This window comes from Lynx rufus, unplaced genomic scaffold (genome assembly GCF_022079265.1).
Source record: "Lynx rufus isolate CCGP_SWC_20201006 ecotype Redwood Valley unplaced genomic scaffold, mLynRuf1.p SCAF_8, whole genome shotgun sequence".
NCBI classification, from domain to species: Eukaryota; Metazoa; Chordata; class Mammalia; order Carnivora; family Felidae; genus Lynx; species Lynx rufus.
The window spans coordinates 66,207,455-66,231,151 of record NW_025814896.1 but is presented as its reverse complement, the minus strand read 5'-3'; the positions used below and the strand labels follow the sequence as shown (position 1 = coordinate 66,231,151).

At 47.8% G+C, this 23,697-nt stretch overlaps 1 protein-coding gene across 1 annotated transcript in view; it reads right to left on the bottom strand.

Moving 5' to 3' along the window:
* EPAS1 (endothelial PAS domain protein 1) overlaps window positions 1–23,697 on the bottom strand; it is an 82,903-nt gene that overhangs the window by 34,053 nt on the left and 25,153 nt on the right. The window contains exon 2 of the mRNA XM_047069026.1: window positions 820–1,010. Within this exon, the coding sequence (XP_046924982.1) occupies window positions 820–1,010 (191 nt within the window). The remainder of the gene's footprint in view (window positions 1–819; window positions 1,011–23,697) is intronic.

Below are 23,697 nucleotides of genomic sequence, written 5' to 3'. Positions count from 1 at the left end.
CCTCACGAAACTGACAGACCGGATGGGACTGTCACATAGGATCTGAAACTGGAAAACTAATTCCCCAGGCCGCTTCTTTCTGGCCAGGGCTAACAGGAAAAGGTTTCTCTGAAGATTGTGAATTCGGAGGGGAAAAAAAAAAAAGATTGTGAACTGGAGACTCACAGTGATAGCAGGGAGGGTGAGTGAGCTCTGGGGAGGCTGTTATCCACCCAGGACTCCATGTGCTGGGAATGAGAGTGGCTGGCTCAGGGGCCTCACACACACTTCACCTCCTCTCATTCCCACAGACACCCTGTGTGGTAGGCATTTTACAGGCGAGCAAACCAAGAGTGGAGACACCACACAATCGGTATGGTGTACGGGCTGGTAGGAGAGAAAAGACTGCACGGGCACACCAGCTGCCCTTCTGGAGAAGGTAGCTGGAAGATAAGCGCAGAAATGCTTCCTAAAGACGTGCTCTGGAGTGGAGTGTGGGTCTGATGGCCGGATGGCCGGGCACTTGGGAAGCTGGTGAAAGCCACTCCTGATGCCCCAGACCTTTCTCTCCTCCTCAGCTTCCGGGTGCCCATGTGCTTCCTTGGTCCTGTCCCTGCTCTTCACCCCATGGTGGTATTCACTGTAAAGGTCACTGCTGGACCAGGAGGTGTTCAACACCAAGAAAGGAAGCACCAGTGATGGTGTCTGTGTGGGCGGGGGTCCTGCAGAGGAAGACCTTCCCAGGAGCCTCCTGACCCCGGCACGACAGAGCCTGCTGCGTGTAAGCACACACTGGTAAGGACGCCAGCCGTACCAGCCTGGGGAGACTGCCAGCCTCACCTGAGGACAGGAGCTTGTGTGTGCGCAGGAAGCTGATGGCCAGCCGCATGATGGAGGCTTTGTCCAGGTGGGAGCTCACGCTGTGAGGCAGGGGCAGCTCGTGGGCCAGCTCGTAGAAGACCTCCGTCTCCTTGCTCCGTCGGCACCGGGCAGCATCCCGGGACTTCTCCTTCCTCCTCTCTGAGCTGCTCCTAAATTGAGAGAGAAGGGGTTAGATCCTGATATGTCACGGTCATCCTATCACGCCTCTGGTCAAGACATCCCCAGGGCCACAAACCATGGGGCAGCCAGACTCTTCCCCTGAACGGATGTGGGTCCATACCTGTCGTCCAAGCACACACAGCCTCAGCTGTACATTATCAGCTCTATTTTCGTGTGTGTGTGTGTGTGTGTTTGTGTATGTGTGTGTGCCTCTAACCGCCTCCCTCCTCTTGTGCACCTACAGTGTCCAGACTGGGGGCTTCACATGCAGGGGCTTGGAGCAAAGACTTGCCAATTAATCAACTGGCAATGACTGGGACTGGTCCCACATTATCTGGGGACTGAGGTGAGTGCCCGGGAATGGTGGGGGCAGAGTGAGGAAGCCGTGGCCACTGGCTCAGAGGGCTGTGTCAAAGGATCTGGAGAACAAGACGAAAAACCACTTCAAGGCCCTCTTTCTGGATAAAACGCACTTAGAAAAAATTAAGCCCGGGACTGGACCTTAGATCCCATTTTGTATCAAAGAGTGATTTCCTCAGTAAACATTGAAAATGCCATGAGAGCCCAAGAAGAAACAGTCGGCCAGACATCTGTCAGGCTGGTGTCCCAAAGTGCATGCCTGGCAAGGGTTAAAAAGGATTATGCACAAACACTCCTCCTCTCTCATCCTGCCAGCATAGGTTAGCAGCCTGTCTCACGCTCACTTTCCTCTTCTTTGCAGGACAGAAGGAAAGATGACACACAGTCAAACCTGCCTCTTTCAGGAAATCCTAAAGAAATCCTGTATCTTACAAAGCCTATGTTAGGTCCTAATGTGGGCAAGTTCAAAAGCCAGCCTGCCTGGGTTGAAATTCTAATTTCTCCATGTGCCAGCTCTGTACACTTAAATTATTTAAACCGCTCAGAGTCCTTTTTCTCATCTGCAAAATGGGACTAATAGAACTTATCCCACCAAGTTACTGTGAGGATTGGATATGATAATGTATGTGAAACCTTTACAACAGGTTTATCACAACTATAAGCAATCAACGTTAGCTTATATTAATAACAAATCTGAAAAAAAAAATCCTGAGAGTAAAAATGTTACACAAGAGTACAGTTCAACCTATTTTCATAGAAAGGTAGGTATTATACATAATACTTCTTATACATTACATAGGAAAAAATGTAGAAATATAACAAAAATAACTATTATTCTTTTTGTAAAAAAAACTTTTAATGTTTATTTATTTTTGAGAGAGAGAAAGAGAGAGACAGAATGTAAGCAGAGGAGGGGCAGAGAGACAGGGAGACACAGAATCCAAAGCAGGCTCCAGGCTCTAAGCTGTCAGCCCAGAGCCTAATGTGGGGCTCAAACTCCAAACTGTGTGATCATGACCTGAGCTGAAATTGGACGCTTAACCGACTGAGCCACCCAGGCGCCCCCCAAAATAACTATTATTCTTACAGTTATAACATATATAGTGCTTACTATATTCCAGGAGCGGTTTTAAGCACTCCTACATTAGCTTCTTGAATTCTCACAATTGTCCTTAAAAATAGTACTGCTGTTGTGTTTAATTTATAGATGAGGAAACACATCCAGAGAGGTGAAGTAATTCACCTGCAGTCCTTGGGCAGGTTAAGTGCGGAAGTGGCTTTGTGCCAGGCTTTTATCCATCAGTGAAGTTAGTGGAGGGATTATTATTTTTTAGTACTTATCTGTATTTTCTTATGTTTCTATAAATAACCTGTACTGCTCATTTAGTAAACAAGTTTTTAAAAAACTTCTTCTATTTATATGTTTTTTAAAGTGGTTTTTTTTTCTTTTTTTTTTTAATGTTTGTTTTTGTGAGAGTGCGCCAGCAGGGCAGGGGCAGAGGGATGGATACAAAGAATCCAAAGTGGGCTCCACACTGACAGCAGCGAGCCCCAGGCGGGGCTCGAACTCACCAACTGAGGGATCATGCCCTGAGCCGAAGTCAGATGCTCGATCGACTGAGCCACCCAGGGGCCCCCCAAAATTCTTTCATTTTTAAATAAACTGCCCAATATAGTTAATAGTTCTCAAGGCCTCATCCGACCAGCTCCATCTTGCTCCCTCTGTCCTCCCATCTGAGACTTGCAGAGCCAGCTACGGCTTCTCCTTCTGTTTGGTTTTGCAGACTATTATCTGGACAGAAGATTGGTATCTGGGGATTCACAGAATGTTGACGTGTCTCTCCAACCCCTCCAGATTTGGGGCGGAGGCACTGTTTGGCTTTATAAGATGCTTCATTTTTAAAAAACAGAGAATCCAGCTCCCTGGATGGATTAAGCATCACATACTCAGACTACGGGAAGAATGTCCAACAGCTGTTGATAGGCAGGGAGAAGCTTCAGAAAAAGTGTGAAATGGGTTAGTTATTTCCTGTCCCCTCTCCCTATTCTGTTTCCTTTACCAAACTCCTGTTTCCTCCGCTCCCCCTGCATCCATTCTCTGAGTCCTCACTCCATACCCTACCATCTGCACCCTCTCAGAACCAGCTTGCTCCTGTATAAGAGTTTTAACAGCACACTGTGTATGAGTCCCTTCCACTTATATTTTAGTCCTGACCTCTGACTGTGGAGCAAAAGCAGTTGTTCAAGGCTTGCCAACATTTCAACATAGGGAAGGAGATTGGGAGGGGACAGGACACTAAAACTGGACACATCACACCTGTCTGTCATGAGAGCAGGCAAGGGAGCGCTAGTGTCTTCAAGATGCTGGATTCCACTCTCTAGCACCAACCCGTGGCTCCCCAACAAAAGCATCATCAGCACATGATCAGTATTAAGGCTTCTAGAGAAGCAATCCTGGGCAGAACAGATTGCCAGCACTGGCTGTGACATTAATGCCAACATCTGCATGCACAAAGCTTCCCTTTGCTACTGCCCCTTTCTTAGAGTGCAACAGATAAGGCAGAGAGGAAGAGCCAGAGGTAAGGAAAAAAAAAAAAAAGATAGGCTGGAGTCGATGCTCTGTCTGGCAATGGCATTCATGACTTGGGTCCTACCACGTTCCCTCAACCATGAAAATGTTTATTCACACCCCCTTTTGTGCCTCAAAACTGCACCAAGGACCTCACATATATGACCTTATTATAATTCTAATGACAATATGGTAGGTACTGTGGGCACAGTTTATACATGTGGAAACAAAGGCTCTGACATGATGTATAACTTGCCCAAGGTCACAAAGTAAATGCCTGCTTAAGCCCTTGGAAAGCATGAAGTCAGTTGAGCAGACACTTAGAAGTCCTAAGACACACTGATGCTCTGTGTCTAATTCTGTCTTTACAACCTGCATGTGAGATGGGCAAGACAGGCATAACTCTTGCCCCCATTTCACAGATCTGGAAACTGAGGCCCGACCAGGCTAAGTTACTTACCTAGGACAATCGAGCTAATCAGTGGCAGAACTAGGGCTAGAACCCATCTCTTCCTAGGCCAATACTCTGTCCACTGCTTAATGGCAGGAGATATTGGCTCTAGCAAGAAATAAAGAAACCGCAACATCTTAACATTTAGAAAAAGAAAGACAGGAGAATCTCAGGCAGCCTCTTTTAAAAGTCATGAGCTACATGTTAGCTACCTTGTTCTTACAGTTGCACTCTGGGGCCAGTATAACTTTAGATTATCTAGTTAACCTTGACACAGCCCAGGGATATCTGTTTAATGCTGACTCTTAGAAGAACAAAAATGTGTAACGCTGCTCTCATTTAATTAGCAACACTGAAGAAGAAGCATAATTAATGATAAGTGTGAAGGTAAGACCTCCCTAATAGATGCATCCACAGCCTACTTCAATTTGCCACAAGTTGAGCCTCTTAGCAAATGGAAAAAGGGGCTGGAAGTTAGGAGGGCTGGTGTTTTTGTTTGTTTGTATTTGTTTTATTATTAATTTTTGTAAATGTTTATTTATTTTTGAGAGACAGAGATGGGCGGGGGGTGGGGGGTGCGCAGTGAGATACAGAGACACAGAATTCAAAGCAGGCTCCAGACTCTGAGCTGTCAGCACAGAGCCTAACGCGGGGCTTGAACTCACAAACTGGGAGATCATGACCTGAGCCGAAGTTGGACACTTAACCCACTGAGCCACCCAGGTGCCCCAACTGGTGTTTTAATATACTGGCCACAAGACTATCTGATTCAGATGAAGAAATACATTCTCAGTGCCTTGATAGCCTCATCTGAAAAATGGGAGAGGTCTCATGTCTTATTTATTTGTCAGGATCAAAGGTGAGTGTACAAGGGCTGGAAGCGCTAGAAAGCTTCTCCACAAACGAAAACCATCATGACTTCAGGCTAATCTGAGTGTCAGTCACAGAGTTTGGCCATAACAGCTGCTCTTCATCACCAAATCCACACTGTCCCAGGGCTGGAGGCATAACTGGGGGTCAAGCTGATCTTGACCAGTTCACGTTATGTTGCTGAACCTTCTTAGGGCAAGGAGGCTTCATGTACTAAAATACTTTGCATTTTGTTTTCTCTCCCTCTAGATAGGTGCTAGAATTACCTGCAATATAGACCAGCATTTTTTTTTGTTTGTTTGTTTTTAATGACAATTCTTGACATGGCATGTTAGAATTCTCTGCTTTCTCATCAAAAGATAGTTAAATAAGTTTTCCAAATCATCCGAAAAGACTCAAATTTATTTCTTACTCCAAATTGTTCTTTCTACGAAGTGCCCACTCCTGTCTTTCTTGGTGGCCCTCCTGCAACCACAGGGTGGTCGTGCAGAGTATTTGGTGTCCAGAACGCACAACATAAACATGGCCCTGGTTAACTCTGTCCTCCTGCAGACCCAGAAGCATTTACTGAACTCCACGCTGGACCTCGTGAAACTGCAGAGTGGGTAAGGTGCTCATTCCTTGTTTGCACGGAGCATGCGGTCCACATGCAGTCTCGTTAGGAGCCAACAGCTTGAAACACCTCCGTGAACCACAGGCAGTAAACAGTATAAGCGGTTAAGATAAGGAACCAGCTAGGATGAGCAAGTCACAGAAAACTACTCAGGGAGGCAGGACTTCAGCAGATCCTAGAAGGATACATAATACCATCCTTACATGGCTTGAGGGTCAGAAACTGCTTCTGCCCCCTCCCCCCCCATATATGTGCTATCTCATTTGATTCTCGAAACAACCCTGAGGGATAGGAACTATTATCCCCACTTAATAGATGAAGAAGCAGAGATTTAGAGAGATTAAGTAACTTGATAAAAGACATTGTCTCTAAGGGAGTTCTTCTGGGTCCAAGATCAAAGATTTCCCCACTGCCAGTGGGGAAACTGCTGTTTATTGCACAGCTTTGACATGCTGTGTTAGATACTTTCCCACAAAGTGGATGTCCACAGACACTGCAGGGAAAAGAGGTGGGTTAAAATTTGAAAAGGACACAGTGACATAAAGATTCTCTGTTCTTAAGTGAGTACCCACTCATTTGGGAAAAAGACCTGACACCTCAGAAGGAGGGTTAAGGGCGCTATCCGTGTTCCTATTGGGTGTGAGAAGAAGGCAGGAGTCAGTGTGGCGGCCCTTCGTGGGATGCAGCCTCCATCACTGTGGGGGTGGGGTGTGGAGGGGGGACTGCTGCCTCCATCACTGTGGGGTGGAGTGTGGAGGGGGACTGCTGGAGGGGACCCGCTGGAGGCTTTGGGATGCAGCCTGCAGATACGTTTCTCTCCACGCTGCAGGGGAGGAACACGTTTCTATCATTTTTTTTTTGACATGTTAATACCTACAAGTTTATACTTACTCTCCCCAAGGTGGAAACTCACATTCTGAAACATTTGATCCTGATCAAGGGAAGCAACCATGTAAGGACCAGGCAGCTAGTCAGAAAAGAAAACAAAACTGATGTAAAGCTTCAGTGGGTATATGCCACAACTCAGCCAGGAAAGACCTCTGTGTCCAGAGCTTTGCTCTCCAAAATGTCTCAACTTCTGGGTCATTGGTCCAAGCTTGGCTTAAGTCAATAATAGAACCATTATCAGCTCTTGGTCAAGACGATCCTGGTTGCTGACTTCCAGCTGAATACAGCCTGGTGTGGGGCCCCCAAGATATCCCCACATGGCACCAGTAAGGCTGGTTGCTTAATTAGCTATCTTCTTCTGACCTTCAGGACTCCGTGCCTAATGTCTGTGGGCCACCAGGGGACCAAAACACTATGCCTGTTACCCTATAAGCAGGATGGATTTCAGCAGGTAGAGAGAGAGACTTAAGTTAATTAAGCCAGCTTGCATCAGTCTATTGGTTGGTGGTGAAATTCTTTGTTTTAAAAATGTTTATTTTTGAGAGGAGGGGAAGGGGGGGAGGGAGGGAGGGAGGGAGGGAGAGAGAGAGAGAGAGAGAGAGAGAGAGAGAATCCCAAGCAGGCTCCACGCTGAGCATGGAGCGTGATGCAGGGCTCAGTCCCACAACGCCAGGATCACCATCTGAGCCTAAATCAAGAGTTGGACACTCAACCAACTGAGCCACTATGTGCCCCGTTGGCGGCAAAATTCTAAGCTATGCCAATTTGCAGGAGGTTGTGAACAGACGAAGGTCAAATGCCATTGGGAGGGCTCTCGTGACCCTTCTGTAAGGCTGTGTGGCCGCTGCACAAGGGCTGCCCGAAAGGGACAAAGAACAACAGCTTCAGGTCCCAGAGATCAGGACGAACCCCACACCCAGGGGTCGATAGCTGCACGGATGAAATCAGAGCAGAGCCAAAGCAAGTACTTCTCAATCTTGGCTGCTCACTTGAGTCACCAGAGGAGCCTTAAAGACTGATGCCTGGGTCCCCTCCCCCAGAGTCTGACTTAATAGAACGTTTTAATGGTGTGGAGTCGGGGTATCAGGGATTTTAAAGCTTCCCGTGTGATTCTCATGTGTGCCCAGGCCTGGGAACCACTGTTGCAAAGCAGCCAGCTTAAAATAAAAAGGTTTGTGTTTTGGTTTTGGTTTTTGTGGAAGGAAAAGGAAATTGATATTTATTGCGCACGGGGGCAAGGTGCATTTCATGGACAATCTCATCTGATCCTTGGTTAAACTATGGGGCGATACTGGTCCTGGTTTTTGCAGAGCAGTGATTCTCAACTTTGGCCTCCAGCAGAATCACCCGGAGGGCTCACTAAACCACAAGCTTCTACACCTGCGATCACATGTCTTCGGAGGCATGAAACCCACGTCTATTTCTGAAATTAACCACTGCTCTAAGTATTTGGGGTGGCCTTTTAGAATGAATTTCAGAGCCACAAAAGAAAAGCAGTTGTAACACTTCACAGAACATATTTCATTTTAAACCCTAAACAATATCATCCTGTTTGCCCGCCTCCTTTAGTCACCAGATTTGGCTGTGGATGGATGTTGGTTGTTTGAAAGAATGAAATGTGCCCTCAGAGATAAGGCCTTGCCACAATTGAAGTTACTCAAAAGAATAGTCTTTAGCTCTACAGACAATTCTAAAGGAGTGGCAAAAATGTGCAGAAGAGGGTGGTATTCTCACGGCCAATTTTCTGGTGTATTTGGATGTTTGTCCAAAGGAAGCAGAAATTAGTATATGAATCTATAACAGAGGGGAGTAAAGGCATCAATGTTAATCAGTCAAAATAGAAGAAATTAAACTTGCAAACTCAGGAGGAACTGGGCATATCAGACAGACCTCCACAAGGGGGGGGGGCGGGGAACCACATTAATATAGCTTCACTATGCACACCTCTGGTGAGAGGCATGGGTTCTGCCCGAAAAGAGACCAAGCCTCACTGGGAGAGAAGACTAATACTATAGATTTGTATATCGAAAGTCCTAAAACAGGGAATACCAAGAAGAGGTGAGGGCTAGAGTGGCTAAAACAGGAGTGGATGCTCCCACTCATCTCTTCCCTGAAGGACGAATCCTGGAGAGTGTCTCATACCTCAGCCTCCCAACCTCCCCTCCACTGGGGCCGAGCCCCTGACTCCCTGACCCACGTTGATGGTCTGTGTCCCTGGAGAGCGGGCCTGGACTGCATTCAGAGCTGACAGTAATGTCTGGGGCCCACCCAACATGGCCCTCTAATGGTCAATTCTGCTTAGGGCCCGCTGGAGATGCTTATCTCGTGGGCTTCTGGGCTCCAGGCAGCCTGGGAGAAGAGCAGCAGACCCAATTACCAAGCAGCCCCATAGGTATAGCCCATGTGGGGCTCCAGATGACCCAGCGCCTTATATAATCTGAGGACGTGTGCAGTCCCCAGCCCAGCTGGGAAAAGTCAGGCAGGCAGAGGAGTACCAGTGGTGAACTGTTGCCGTCCTAGCTTCTCTGAGCCCAAGCCTTAGCGGGGTTTTCCTTATTCGACATATTATGAGCAACACCACTTTGTACCAATCACTACAGTTTGTAAAGCGCTTTATGAGTTAGTCTGTAAATCTCACCCAGTAGGGTAGAAAGAGCAGATACCATTATCCCCATTTGAGAGATGAGGCAACTTGAAGTTCAGAAGGGTAGTATCAATGTGCGGAGCTGGAACAGGAGCCCTGAGCTCCGAGTTTTCCAAGGACACATGAACAGAGAGCCCCCTGCCAACCAGCACTAGACATGTCACACAACTGCAACAGACCTTCGTTATTCATTACCATTCTATAACCTAGCTTATCTTAAATCATTTCCTTTTTAAAAAATGCTTTGGTGAAGATAAGGGTAATACACATTTAGTGTAGGCAACTTTAAAAGTACAGAAAGGTATAAACAAAACAAATTGAGATTTTATTGGATTTATGGCTTCTTAATGGTTTATCACATTTTAAAGAATTCTTTAAAGATACTCATAACAGTCAGTCATATATTGTGTGGGTATATCACAATGCACTATGCTATTGTTGGGTTATGGTTTCTAATTTCTAGGTGTTATAAACACCACTAAGGTGACTGTGCATCAGGTGTTGCTTTCTAATTTATTTTTTATGATAAACAAGGACACATATCAGCTGGCTGTCAGCTCCCCACAGCTGCCTCGCAGTGACTCCCCTGTGCAAGTTGAGGACTGGACAACATTAGCATTTCCAGGGCCACGATGGCTGCTATTGAAGGCAGGGTCTCGGGACAGGTGCCGCAGAGGGAGGTATCAGGGGCAGGAAGGTAGGAAGCACACACCCTCTCAGCCACTTTCCCTGCCCAGTCTCATAGGCTTCCTTTCTCTCTCTTGCCATATCCATGTTAACACAACTGAAGAGAGATGGCCAACTGAGTTGGAATTGGAGATCCCAGTTCTGTAAAGGCAGCCACTCTTGTTGGTCAGGAGGACCTCCTTCCCCATTGTATAAGTGTCTTTCCATCTACCCTGATCTCACCACAACCAATGTGTGGACAGAGAAGGCTCCGTGGCATCTGTACCCATGAGAAGGGGAGGAAAGCGAGTAGCCGCAAGGGGCATCAGCCTGGCTCTCCATGGCGCTCTCTGGTCTCTGATGCCTGCTACTGCCTGACCCTACACTGTGCAGACTCTAGCCGAGGGACTAATCAACCTCAGTGACCTGAGATACTGTGGCTGCTGGTGCTACAGCATGAGATACTTGCTGTTGTAAAGGTCTCTCATCATAGTGCCTCTGATTTAATCCTGAAACAATCCTATCAGGGAGGTATGGTGTCATCCCCATTTTACACAGAAAGAAATAGGTTGCAAGGATGTTAAGTGACATGCCCGGTATCACCCAGTGATGGAGCCAGCACTCAAACCTGTCATTAAAAAAAATTTTTTTTGTAAAGTTTACTTATTTTTGAGAGACAGAGCACAAGTGGGGGAGGGGCAGAGAGAGGAGGAGACACAGAATCCGAAGCAGGCTCCAGGCTCTGAGCTGTCAGCACAGAGTCTGACGTGGGGCTCGAACTCACAAGCCATGAGATCATGACCTGAGCTGAAGTTGGATGCTTAACCGACTGAGCCACCCAGGAGCCCTTTAAACCTGTCATTTAATCATAAATCCTATTTCTCTTCATTGCATTGCCACCTTCTGGGAAATGCTCATAAGCAGATCCCTCTTGCAGGTTCAAATGGGTTAGCTGAGCTGGGTGTATTGGGGGTGAAGCCTTCCCTGTAAGGATACTTATTAGATGAATTCTCGATCTGGGAAGGGATGTCCCCAAAAGAGACACCCTGGCCACCCTCTTGCCCTAGGTCAGCCCCTTTTAAGCCAGGCCCAGTGAGATACGTTTTCTCTGCTTGGAGATGTCTGTGTTTAAAAAAAAAAAAAAAAAAAAAAAGTCCTTACTTTGCTAGCAGACTTTGCAGACACCACAGGTAAAGTGTTTCATTCTAATTTTTTCCTATTAAAAAACTTTTATTGATGTCTAATTGACCTAAGTTACATTTGTTTCAAGTACACAACAGAATGATTCACTATCTGCACACACTGCAAAGTGATCACCACAATACATCTGGTCCCCACACTATTTTCCTCAGAGCCACTTCCCTAGGCTTGAGACTATCTGTCCGCACTCAAGGGTCTTTCTCTAAAGCTTCTATCTGCCAGCAGCCCTTCTTCCCCTGGGTCCCACGGGCTTCCAACCGCATGATCTGGTGGTTTGACTCAAGCCATTCTGCATGTGCAGCCATCCTGATCCTATACCGCTGCGTGCAGCTAAGAAAACTGAAGAAATGACACAGCAGAAAGACAAAGGAAAAAGTGCCTGAGATGAGATGTGAACGGATTCCCACGCATGAAGCATGCACTTTCTCTGGAGGGAGTCGGGAACAGCTTACCGTCAGCGACCCCAGCCTCTACAGACCAGCTCCTGGCCTTCCCTGTCCCACATCCCACCTGATACACATGCCCTTCATCCACCTGGCCTGCCTAAGTGACACCCATGTCTCGGGACCTCCCGCAGCCCATGTTCTCTGGGAAGGCCTCACCTCTGCAGACTTCTGCACATCCCGCATCAGAGATTCCGCACTGCATGATCCAGCCCTGGTATTTATTCTCTTCTTATAGCACTTCTGTAGTCTTTGTCTCTCCCTCTAGACCACATATTCCCCAGGGAAAGGACCCATCACCTGTTCTTTTGGTGTCCTCTAAAGCATAAATAGTACAAAGTGGTACAAATTGGAGACACTGGATAAAAAGCACTTGAATGATTTCTGTTCTGTGAATTCCTCAAAGTCTCTCACCGTTCTAGGTCTTTTGTAAGAATTCTAATCCAGTTCTCAATCAGAATAAAAGGTTTCCATCCAGGAAGAGCCATAGAGAGATTCAAAGACGTGTGTGTGTGTGCGTGTGTGTGTGTGTGGGGGGGGGGGCGCACGCACGTTTCCAACTCCTTGAATGAAACCTGGGGTCTGAACTAGTACTGCTGACAGCTGCCTGTGGGGTCCCACGCACCAGCACTTCTCAAACGACTGCGCACACAAGTCACCCCAGGATCTTGGTACAGTTTCTGACTCAGTAGGTCTGGGCTGGGGCCTGTGAATCTGCATTTCTACAACCTTCCAGACGACGCTGATTCCACTGACCACACCCAGGGACACAACGGAGATGTCGATGTTGACAGGGTCAATGTTACCCTTGATGCCATCCTTATCCAAAGCCACCTAAAGTCTAACAAGTCAGATCTCTCTTCTGCCAGGAAGAATCTCCCTCTCTTTTTATATTTTCTTACAGGATATTTCACTGGGCTCCACTTGGATGTCCCTGCTCTCCTTTGAGTACCCCTCCCTCCATCATCTCATCCCCTTTTATTTCTTAAAACTCCTTCCCTCGGGGCCAGTCCAAGCCCAACCTCCCGCAGACGCTTCCCGGCCACCCTCGCTCCCTTCTCCAAGGCGCTTCCTGCCTACATTACTCACTGGCCCTCATGAGAGGCCTCCCTGTCTTGCTGGCTTTTCTAAGCCAGAGCCCTGCTGCTAGAGCTGGACTGTAAGTACCTTGGTGCTTTTGCACAGAGAAGGGGCGCAGACACAACATTTACTTCTGTGCATCCTTCACGGGACCTTGGCCCAGGGCAGACACACTGGGTAAATATTTGCTAATTGACTCTAAGGACAATTCAAGCATGCCCTTTACTCTTCTCCTTTCCCTCTCAGGGCCGAAAGCAAAAGTGATCACAGCCGCCTTGGCCTCCAGCCCCAGCCCCGGGGCCTTGCCTCTCCCAGGAGCTGCAGCTGGGCCAGCTTAGATTTTGTGTAGTGCTCCGCAGCTCCTCTTCCCTTCAGTGAAGAGTTAAAGCACCGGGAAGGCTGCTTCCCACTTGGAAACCTCCATTTCCTCATGCAGCTTGAACAAGAGAACATCTATGGACGGAGGCTGAGTGAGCCAACTGCACAGGGAGTGAACTCATTCTGAATGGGGCTGTTCTAACGCCAGCCAAGTCAAGCCATTAAGATGCCAGCCCCAAGGCGCAGCCCCCAGCCTCACCTCTAGATATCCCCTCAGCTCTTTGGCACAAAGGATGAATGGTGAGCACAGAGCCTAGTGAAAGCAAGCTCTTTCATGAGCAGGGGAGCGGGGCTGGGTGCTGCAGAGTGGGTGCAAAAGTAGAACTCCTCTCTCCCGCTCCCCCTCTTCACCACGCTGAACCAAATTAACCCCCGATGTACACGGAGTTGCCCAAACCACTGCTCCTCAAAAAGGCAACCGAGGGGAGGGGGGGAGTAATAACATTAGAGAAAATATGTGCAGTGCCAAAAATAATCACCGTGTCATGAGAAAACAGAACTGGGCCGCCTCTGGGGCCAGCGCCGGGCATAGGCAGGAAGGAGGGGGCAAAAATTCCCCTGGCAGTGTCATCAGGCATTCTGGGTGAAAAAATTTAAAAAGCTATAACTGGAGTAGACAGTTGTCAGAAAGAACGCTCTTCTTGAAAAGAATATGATTTTAAAGGTCTGTTCTCTCCTATTTCAGACACTTTAATTTCAAAGAAAATAACATTTGTTTAGTCTTTGAATTGGGACTGACGCTTGATCATATGCTAATAGTGAAATATCCCAGGATCTGCCTTACTAATCCCAATCTGACGCCAGAAATTCTGGTGCCTGGTATTTAAAGTATTTCAAAACAGAAATAGAAAGCGGGGGGGGGGTGGCGCACAGACAGAATCTCTTACTTTCTCCCCCCATCCCATAACACCCTCTCTTCTCCCTATTTAAAAAAAGAAGAACATGGGGAACCTGGGTGGCTCAGTCAGTTAAACGTCCGACTTCGGCTCAGGTCATGATCTCACGGTTCGTGGATTTGAGCCCTGTGTCGGGCTCTGTGCTGACAGCTCAGAGCCTGGAGCCTGCTTCAGATTCTGTGTCTCCTTCTCCTTCTGCCCCTCCCCCACTCACGCTCGCTCACGCGCGCGCACGCTCTAAGATAAACATTAAAAAAAATTTTTTTAATACAAAAAAAAAAAAAAAGAAGAATGCAAGCAAAGATAAAGGAAAAAGAAAAGGAGAGAGAAAGGAACCCAAAGAAAACCTCGGGGACCCTTTCTGTCCTGGGCTTCAATCCTATTTTCAGACTGTTACACAGTTGCATGTCCAGAGCTGTGGGATCTGATTCATGGCCAAATGCTAGTCCTTGCTTTCTTCCAATTCTGCCTGCCATACTACAATGAGAAGGGAGATGTTCATGCACATTATAGAAGCTACATTCCATTCCTTTGTAGAAAAGTCATCAAAAGCCACGGGAAATGCCAAAGTCTTCCCCCAAGTTACTATCATGCTCTCAAATGATAATATTGAGCAATTTGGGAAATGGGGTTTTCTCCCCGGCAACAGCCTTTCCTCTCCACTCACTCAGCAAGTATTTATGAACCCCTCTTCATGTGCTCAGAATGGGAGCAGTAGAATGAAGCCTAGAATGACCACTCCTGGCCTCAGGGAGTTTGCAGAGAAGTGCAGGGTCAAGTCCTGAAGGGCTGGCCTGGCAATCAGCCACTGTGATGCCAGGCACCAGGAAAAAGTCTGCAAGGCTGAACAATACAGGGAAAGCTGGCTTCTGGAAGAGGGCTGCTGGAGCAGGGGGTACAGGGAGGCAATCGGTGGGCAGGAGGGATGACAAGGACAAAGATACTGCTGAAGAAATGTGGGGGCGGGGTGGCTGGGAGTCAGGAGACAGGCTGGAGCAGGTACCAGGCTGGAGAAGTCAGAGTGGGGAGATGCATTCATTCCACAAACACCACTGAGTATCCACAAGGTGCCAAGCACAGAGGAGGGTTTTCAACAACAAAACGACAGGGAAATAAAGTCTGATGATCAGATACCTGCCTACCCCACTGACTGGTAGTGTCTGAGGTGCCAGGTGGTGGGCAGGGCAGAACCCAACCTGGATCCCTCTTCTGCTGGATGTGCTTTTGCCACGCTGGACAGCAAGTATGAGAACCCCTCTTGGAAGTAATGCCAGGGGAAATGAGTCCCTTTATTAGGAGCTCTAAATATGGCAGCAAATTGTGGGCCACCACGGACTGGAGCCTTGGCTCAGCCCACAGAGACCTCAGCAAGGCATGCTTGCTAAACAGTAACTCATAAACGCTACCCATGGGACGAAAAACAAACTTCACTGAGGGTGCGCGCCTCTTCTGGCTCCAGTGGTGCTTTGCTTATTTTCAAAGACATCAGCCCCCATCTTCTGGCTGTTTCCCCTTGCTTCCTGATTGAGAAGAATACAATTCCAATCAGACCTCAGGGGAAGGAACAGCTCTCCAGTCCACTCCCCTTGCCCCCAGACCATTTCAGCATGTCACTGCCCTGTTTAAAAATGAGAGTGGCTCCCTACTGCCCTCCTGATGAAGCCCAAGCTCTAGACGTCCCTTGAGGTCACCTAGCCACGACCTTGCCTTCTCGTCTTTATTCCTGGAAGCCAGCAGCACCCTACCTGCTCCAGCCAGACCACGTTCCATACTGCCCCCCCATCACTGAGCACCCCTAACTGCCACCCAGTTATTTTTTTCCACCTGAAATGTGATCTTTACTCTCCTATATTCCAAACCCTATACTTTCAGAACCACCTCTTCCATGGAGATTTTTCTGATCACTCTACCCAGCCCACCCTGATCCCCCACCCCTGTCCTGAACACATGGAGAGCTGATCAATACTTACCTGTAAGGTAGCATCACCTTATTGTTCCTTATCTTATGGGCCTTCTCTGACGGCAGAGGCAAATGTCCAAGTTCTTATGTACACACAGCCTGGCACTATACCTTACCCTCAAAATAAGAGTTTCATCTCTTTCAGATGGCAAGCTGGAGTGAAGGCCAAAGCAGCCAAGACCACCCCCCACCCACCCCCCTAGTTATAGGATCAGGACTGCAGATTTCTAATGCTTTGGTGCTTTCTGAGTAGAAAGGGAGTTAATAAAGAGGAACGATGGTGACTGTCTTCCTCACTAGGTTACCTAACATCCGATGACTCCTCACTGTCCCAGGAAACAGGTCCCCATACCCTGTCTTCATACTGAAGGTGCTGGCTGTGCCTGCTGTTCTCATCACAGGGGGTGTTCAATGAGCCAAATGCCACTCAGCTTTCACTGACAATGCGCAAGCCTGGACAGAGGTGCCCCCCCCCGCCCCCGCACCAGATGAGACCGGGGAGGTTTCTGTCTCAGATCCCAGTTCTTTGGCACAACAGAACAATTTGCTGCCCAACACCACCCATCACCCAAAGCTTTCACGTCACATGTATAGATGCCCTTCTTGGAATCAGATTTTAAACAAAGAAGATGCCAGGGGTTGGCCAGGGTTCCACCCCTTTAGTGATGTAACTTGAGAAAATGGGCCAAGCCATCCCCCCGCCCCCAAAAAGCTTCTAAAGACAAAAATCCTAAGAGACAAAAACCAAACAAATTTAAAACCCAATGAATACCCTGGAGGTCAGCAAGAAGGGTTCAAGAACGACCCACACTTTGGAATAAACATCCTCCATTAGCCCAAATGTCAGTGTTTAAAAATCTAGTCCCCAAACCTCATTTCCACCCCCTCAACACACACACCAGACCAGGAGGGGGTTAATAGAACCCAGCTGCTCCCCTTATCTGGCTAACCTGCTAATGGCAAATCTCTGCTACTGATATTTTATCAGTGATTTCTGCAGATCACTTTTATTAGAGATAATGTCATTTTTACTTCATTATCCAGCCCAGCAGTCAAAGAGAAAACAAGTTGCTATTTTTTTCTGTGAAACACCAGTTCTGTCCATTAATGCTGACAGGTGACAGCAAACTGAAACTCTTTGGCCACAATTTTGGGCAAAAGACTGGGCAGTTAACCCTCTGTTTCCTGGGTGGAGCGGAGCACCCCGGAGGCCTCTTCCATCATGGCTACAGAGCCAAGGATGGCTTCTATGTTTCTGATGCGCATTACCCCGAATGCTCAAGAAGGGCCCATTGGTTTTGCCTCAGCCATCCTGCACGCTCAGTCCCAACTCGGCAGATAAAAATGATTGTATGACATCTGGGCAGGCGAGTGCAGCAGCACTGTTAATTCTACTTTGTGGAAAGCGATAATTAACATATGAGTCAGCAGCAGAGAAAGACTTTAAGCCCAGGGAAGAAACAGCCCCAGAGTCCCTGAGGCCTCAGAGGCCGGACAGTGTTCGATTAAATGATTTAGAAGATTAGCCCTAGTATGGGGAGACCTGATCGGAGGGTGGTTGTGTAACCCCCAGTGGCTCTTTGGAGTGGCTCTCAGCTATGCCTGGAATAGTCCCAACCAGGCCGCCAGCGTGTGGAAGGAAAAGGCCCATTCCTCCGGAATCAACTAAGAAATGTTCTTTTCTGTCCTACTGCTTACTTGTTTCTCCTAATTATTTTTTAAAATGCCAGATGCAGCTTTGAGTGACTTCTGATTGACTTACAGACTGGGACAAACCCATTTGTCCTATACCCGCTGTGGTGGGCCACACCCCACAACTCTGTAGCACCTGGAAGAAAGTTCCAAAGCAGCCAGAGGTCTACAAAGCCACTATTTACTTGGCTAAAAGGGCAAGTACTCCTTTGCAGTTTAGCATTTTTTTTTTAATTTTTTTTTTCAACGTTTATTTATTTTTGGGACAGAGAGAGACAGAGCATGAACGGGGGAGGGGCAGAGAGAGAGAGGGAGACACAGAATCGGAAACAGGCTCCAGGCTCTGAGCCATCAGCCCAGAGCCTGACGCGGGGCTCGAACTCACGGACTGCGAGATCGTGACCTGGCTGAAGTCGGACGCTTAACCGACTGCGCCACCCAGGCGCCCCTGCAGTTTAGCATTTTTGATAGAAGTGTGGCTCTCTGGAATTTAAATCCCATCTGGCATTTATGTTTGGCGAGCTTTTAGCTTTCATTAACTGAACATTTACTGAGTGTCCGCCCTGTGCCAGGCACTGGGGATACAGAAGGAAAGACAGGGCTCTGACCTCAACCAGCTGACAATCTAGTGAGGGAGACAAATAAACCACGGCCAGGTGGACCGCCTGGGCTTTGGGGCTCAGACACCCCCTCTGTGACCCAGCAAGAGTCCCTCAGGTTTTTCTAAACCTCAGTGTCCTACAAAACAGTTACTCTAAAAGTGCTGGCCTCCTTGAGCTTTTGTGCGGAGTAACACATGTACATGTAGCCTCGATCCATGTCTGTGGCACACCGTGGGCTGGGCGGTGCTGAAGGTGTTGCTGCAGAAGTCAGCAGTGAGTGCTCTTGGGAGCACAGAAGGTGCCATGACCCAAGGCAGGGAGAAGGGGAGCCTCACGGAGGGCTCTCTCAGTGAGACTGTGCAGACAAACAGGAGTTGGCCAGGAAAAAGAAGTGGTAAAGGGGTCTCGAGAAGATGCAGCACAACAGGCCTGGGGAGGTCTAATAAGGAGGTGCTTGGCTCAGGTTTTTAGGAGCACGGGCCTTGCCAATCGGGGCTGGCTTCCAGAACAATGTTTGGGACCGTCCCTCCCAAGGTGTCCCAAGGTGCCCTCGGCCAGAGGCAGAATCCTGGGTCCGCTGGAACATGGGGCAACCCTGTTGTGGCATTTCTTCTATTTTTGCATTCCTCGTGTTTTGACAATGAGATGATTGTGTGGATATTACAAGAGGTGATTATCTCCATGGGCGCTGAGCCTGTTTTAGTGCAAAGACTTTGCCTTGCCAGAGCCAAGACTTCTGAGGTCACCGCTGAGTTGCCAGTTCTAGAGAACCTCCGACAAACCTCAAGGCCACCAGGGAACCTGCTCTTTGCAGGATGGCTTATTTTAAAAGATAAGCCATGCTACACAGGTGTTGGATAGGAGACAGTCTGTGTGGGGGACAGTTTCAATTCAGGGTGGCACACTAAACATCTTCGTGTGCCTAGCTTTGTGTGCAAGGAATTGAGGGAAGAGAGAGGTACCCTCTGCCGTGAGGCAGTAACTGCACAGAAACGGTCATCTGTTGGGGCGCCTGGGTGGCTCAGTCAGTTAAGCATCTGACTTCGGCTCAGGTCATGATCTCGTGGTTCGTGGGTTCGAGCCCAGCATCCGACTCTGCGCTGACAGCTCAGAGCCTGGAGCCTGCTTTGGATTGTGTCTCCCTCTCTCTCTGCCCCTCCCCAACTCACATGCGCACACACTCTCTCTCAAAAATAAATAATATTAAAAAAATTAAAAAAAAAAAAAGAAATGGTCATCTGCACTTCTGGATTCCATAAATTAGGATTTCACCCCAGATTTCTGTGTTCAGTACAGCTCACATCAAAGGAGTGGTGAGCACTGAGCTTGTTTGACTCTTGCGTGATCAAAAGCATTAAGGTGAAACACTGGAGGAAAAGTTTTAAGAAAAGGGAAACGATGAAAATATTCCTGTTTTTTCTACATGTTACAACAAGCAGGGAAGCACATATGTTCCGGGACCTCAATCAAAATATGGTCAGCAGTTACACATTCTTAGTTGGATTTAAGTCACTGTGAATGATTCATCTTGATGCCTATAAGTGAACTTCCTGGCTGTGAAGGGATGGCTGGAGAAATTAAAATGTATACTATCCCATTAAGAAGCAGGCAGAGGCTATCCAGATAGCCAGTGGTGATTTTAGCTTTAGGGAAAGTTTTTTTTTTTTTTTTTTTAATGAAAAAATCTTACCATTCTTAAAATTTTCTTAGAGATAGAAATAGGGATGAGCACAGGCCAATGAACAAGCAAGTCTCCAGGGAAAAAAAAACTTGCCGTATAGAGGGAGGGCTCCTGACTCCTATTGCTTTTAGCTGCCAGCTTCCCTTGAGTATCTTCCTGTTCTGCAGAATAACCTCCATGCTCCTCTCCTGCCTTGTAAGGATCCAGAGTAGAGGCTGAGTCCCAGGAAAGAAGGAGCATTCTAGAAACGGTACCTCCTGTCCTGATGTTGCCTAGCACCCAGATGATGATCCCCAAACCAGCATCCCCAGCCAGAGGTCTCCACTTTAGGACAGGGTCTAATCACCCAGGAAGGATTTCTGGAACTGCCCTTATTAAGGAAATGTAATATGTAACTTGACTTAAAAAATCCAGGAAGTTCTAACACTCTATCAAGTTCTTAAGACGTTTTCTTTCCTCCATAATCCTTGGCCAAGTTCAAAGGTGAGCACTTTCCCAGAGGCTTATTAGGAATAATGTTTATTTCATATATTTGGGGTTGCAAGGTTTGATTCCATCTTGCTTATTTGGGAAAAAATAACTTTTTTTATGAAAGGAAGGGAGGGGGTGGGGGATGAGCCAAGGGTAAAATTTGGGAGAGAAGAAAGGTGCTTAGAATACTGGCCTGGAGGGCAGGCTCAAGTTCTGAACATTTTTTATCTCTGATTTTCTCTGAAGGGTTGTAAGGCCACCTCACTGTACCTTTCACTCTTCTGAACCTGTGTGACCGCATCTGTCCTCCCTATCTTTGTGGGTGCTTGTGTCAACGGGTGCTCTGATGGCAAATGTAATACAAGCTTGTGCCTTCACAGAGGGTGCTATATAAATAAAGTGTACTGACAGGGATTACCAAGATTTCTGGGTTCTTTACTGTGAAAGGAATTCAGCAGAAAGCTGTGTGCGAGGGTTTGTGGTCTGTGCATCTGAAGCCAGGGTGTCACAACTGGCCTATTGAGCCAGGCCATCACTGACGGCTTGGGGCGGGGGGTTGGGGAGCAGAAGTTCTCAGTGACTGAGGGAGGCCAGGAGTTCATTCTTGAAACTCATGTGTCATATCCACTTCATATCCATCCCCCAGGATAAAGCGCCAGATCTAACTGGCCCTGCCACCTCCCATGTTTGGTTAGTGAGGAGGAAGTATGGGAGTGCGAGTAGGGGGGATACAAATACTTGATGCCTCTACCCATCTTATCTGCTGAGTTGGCCTCTACTTGTTCCTCAAGCCCCCAGCTCACCCCTCCAAGGACATTCCCCCACATTCCCTGGCTGGGGTGACCTCTCTTTTGTCTGCACCACTCTTTTGTCACACGGTGGTCTTTGCCAAGTATTGTTAAGTCTCTTGTCGCCTTTGTAGGTCAGGGGCACTCAAGGCCCAGTCTGCATATCTACCTTGAGGAACTATGGGATAGTCAGGCTGCAGGAGAAATTGGAGGCTATTGCCAAGTTTCCTCAAAACCTAAGTTCCAACGCTGCTGGGCAGAGGTGGGGCAGAGGTGGGGAAGCCTCATCTCTGATAAGGATGGTTCAGTAGGCATGAGGTAAAACCGAGCTCTGACAAAGCTGGGGCTGGAGGACTCTGCAGGGCTGCCTCTGAGCGCTGCCCTCTAGAGGAGGGGCTGAGAACACCACCAGGATGCCCGGGGCCGTTTGAAGCCTCGGGAGGGCACAGCGCTGGGCTTTTTTCCCACAAGTCGTGCAACACATGATTGTTTTATGCCTACTTTGTGCCAGCTGCTATGTTCTACCGGAATGATTGTCTAAGAAGATCTGGAAAACCAGTGAGTTTTCTAGACTTTGTCCCATCTCCATCCTGATGTGTAACCCTGGTCTTGCTACAGTTCTACTTTAAATATGAATGCAGTGTTCCAAGCTGAAGAATCCTGGGATTTGGTCAACTGGTCTGAGCTGCCGTCTACAGTCTTTGTGTTGGATTTATGGCTGCTACAAATCTCCTGACTGCTCTGGTCCCCTTGATATTCTCTATTCCTATTGTCTTACCACCCATACCACCAAGATTTAAATTTCTAATATTCTCTCACTCTCTAATTTTCTCCTGAATATTAATGTCCTCTCTCCTCTTATAGGGCCATATATTCTACTTTTTCTCTTTCCCACCACGCTCAGCACAGTACTGGGACCAGCACACCACTGGCACTGAATGTATACTCAATCACAGAACAACAGCATTTTAGACTACACACGATGTTAGCATGTATCTAGTCGGATCAGGTCCCTCTGATGGACACATGAGGAAACTGAGGCTGGAGGTCATCATTCACTGACTCAAGCAGCACAAACCCTGTTTTCATGTCTTGGAGCTAAGACCAATGTTACGAGCCATTAGGACACACCCTCTGACATAGACTCTACTAGAATGACCCCCATTTTGCAGATGAAGAAACAGGAGTAGGGAATGCTTAAGCAACTTATCCAAGATGCTTCCACTAATAAACAGCAGATCCGGGACTTGAGCACAGGCTATGTGGCTCCCGGGCCTACATGGTTACCACCACTCTATCCCATTTCTCCTCTCCAGAACCCCTAGAATCATCTCTCACCAATTCCCCATCATGGCATTTACCATCTCCTGCCTTGACTATGACCACCTGCATGCCTGTCTCCCCCTACCCAGCCCCCACTAGATTGCAGCTCTCATGGGCAGGAACAAAGGTGTTTTCTTCTCCTTTAATCTTCCAGGGTCTCCATTCAGTGCCTTCCCTAAAGTGGATGTTTATGGGTAAACTCCCAGGAAATACAAATAAAATATGCTAGACTAGGTAAGGCAATAAATTTCTTCCTCCTAGAATGCTGTGCAGAACTCTAAGTTTTTTTAATGTTTATTTGTTTTTGAGAGAGAGAGAGAGAGAGAGGGAGAGGGAGTAGAGAGAAGGAAACACAGAATTTGAAGCAGTCTCCAGGCTCTGAGCTGCCAGCACAGAGCTGGATCCGGATGCGGGGCTTGAACCCGCAAACCATGAGATCATGACCTGAGATGAAGTAGGACGCTTAACCGACAAAGCCACCCAGGTGCCCCTGTGAAGAACTCTTTACACCTGTTTTCCCCATGTTTACCAACATGTTTTCCCCACGTTTCCCCTGTTTACCTACAGGGTACAGGCATCTGTTAAAAGTGCAAATGCCTTTGCCAAGGCCTCTCCACCCTGACCAAACATTGCACAACTCTTGCACAACCATGGAGTCACAAGGGAGGTTCATCCTCCAGGCAGGTGATCTGGCCACTCCTTTCTGCAGCTTATTCATGGTTTTCCTTCCCTTACTCTTTCACTCTGTACAGAAGACTCCATCCTGGCCCACATCCTTAAGCTACTTACTACTCCAAGACATCTTATGTCCCTTAATATTAAGTAGGCAGCTGGGACTGGAAGCTAATGTGAAAGCAGACCCACCATCCCCCAGCTTCTCCTAGGAACATAAGTTGGTCCCCTGCTGGCAAGACAGTCAGCAGTGACTACTGGATTTGGGTGTTTCCCAGCTCCACACAGGAGAGGGAACTGGGCTATCCCCATGGACAACTGAGGCCGGGAGCATGCGATCCCAGAAGCATGCGATCATGTCCAATCCCAGCAGCATGCGATCATGTCCCTTTCACAGAGAACCCCACTCTTTTCTCAAATATTCAAAACG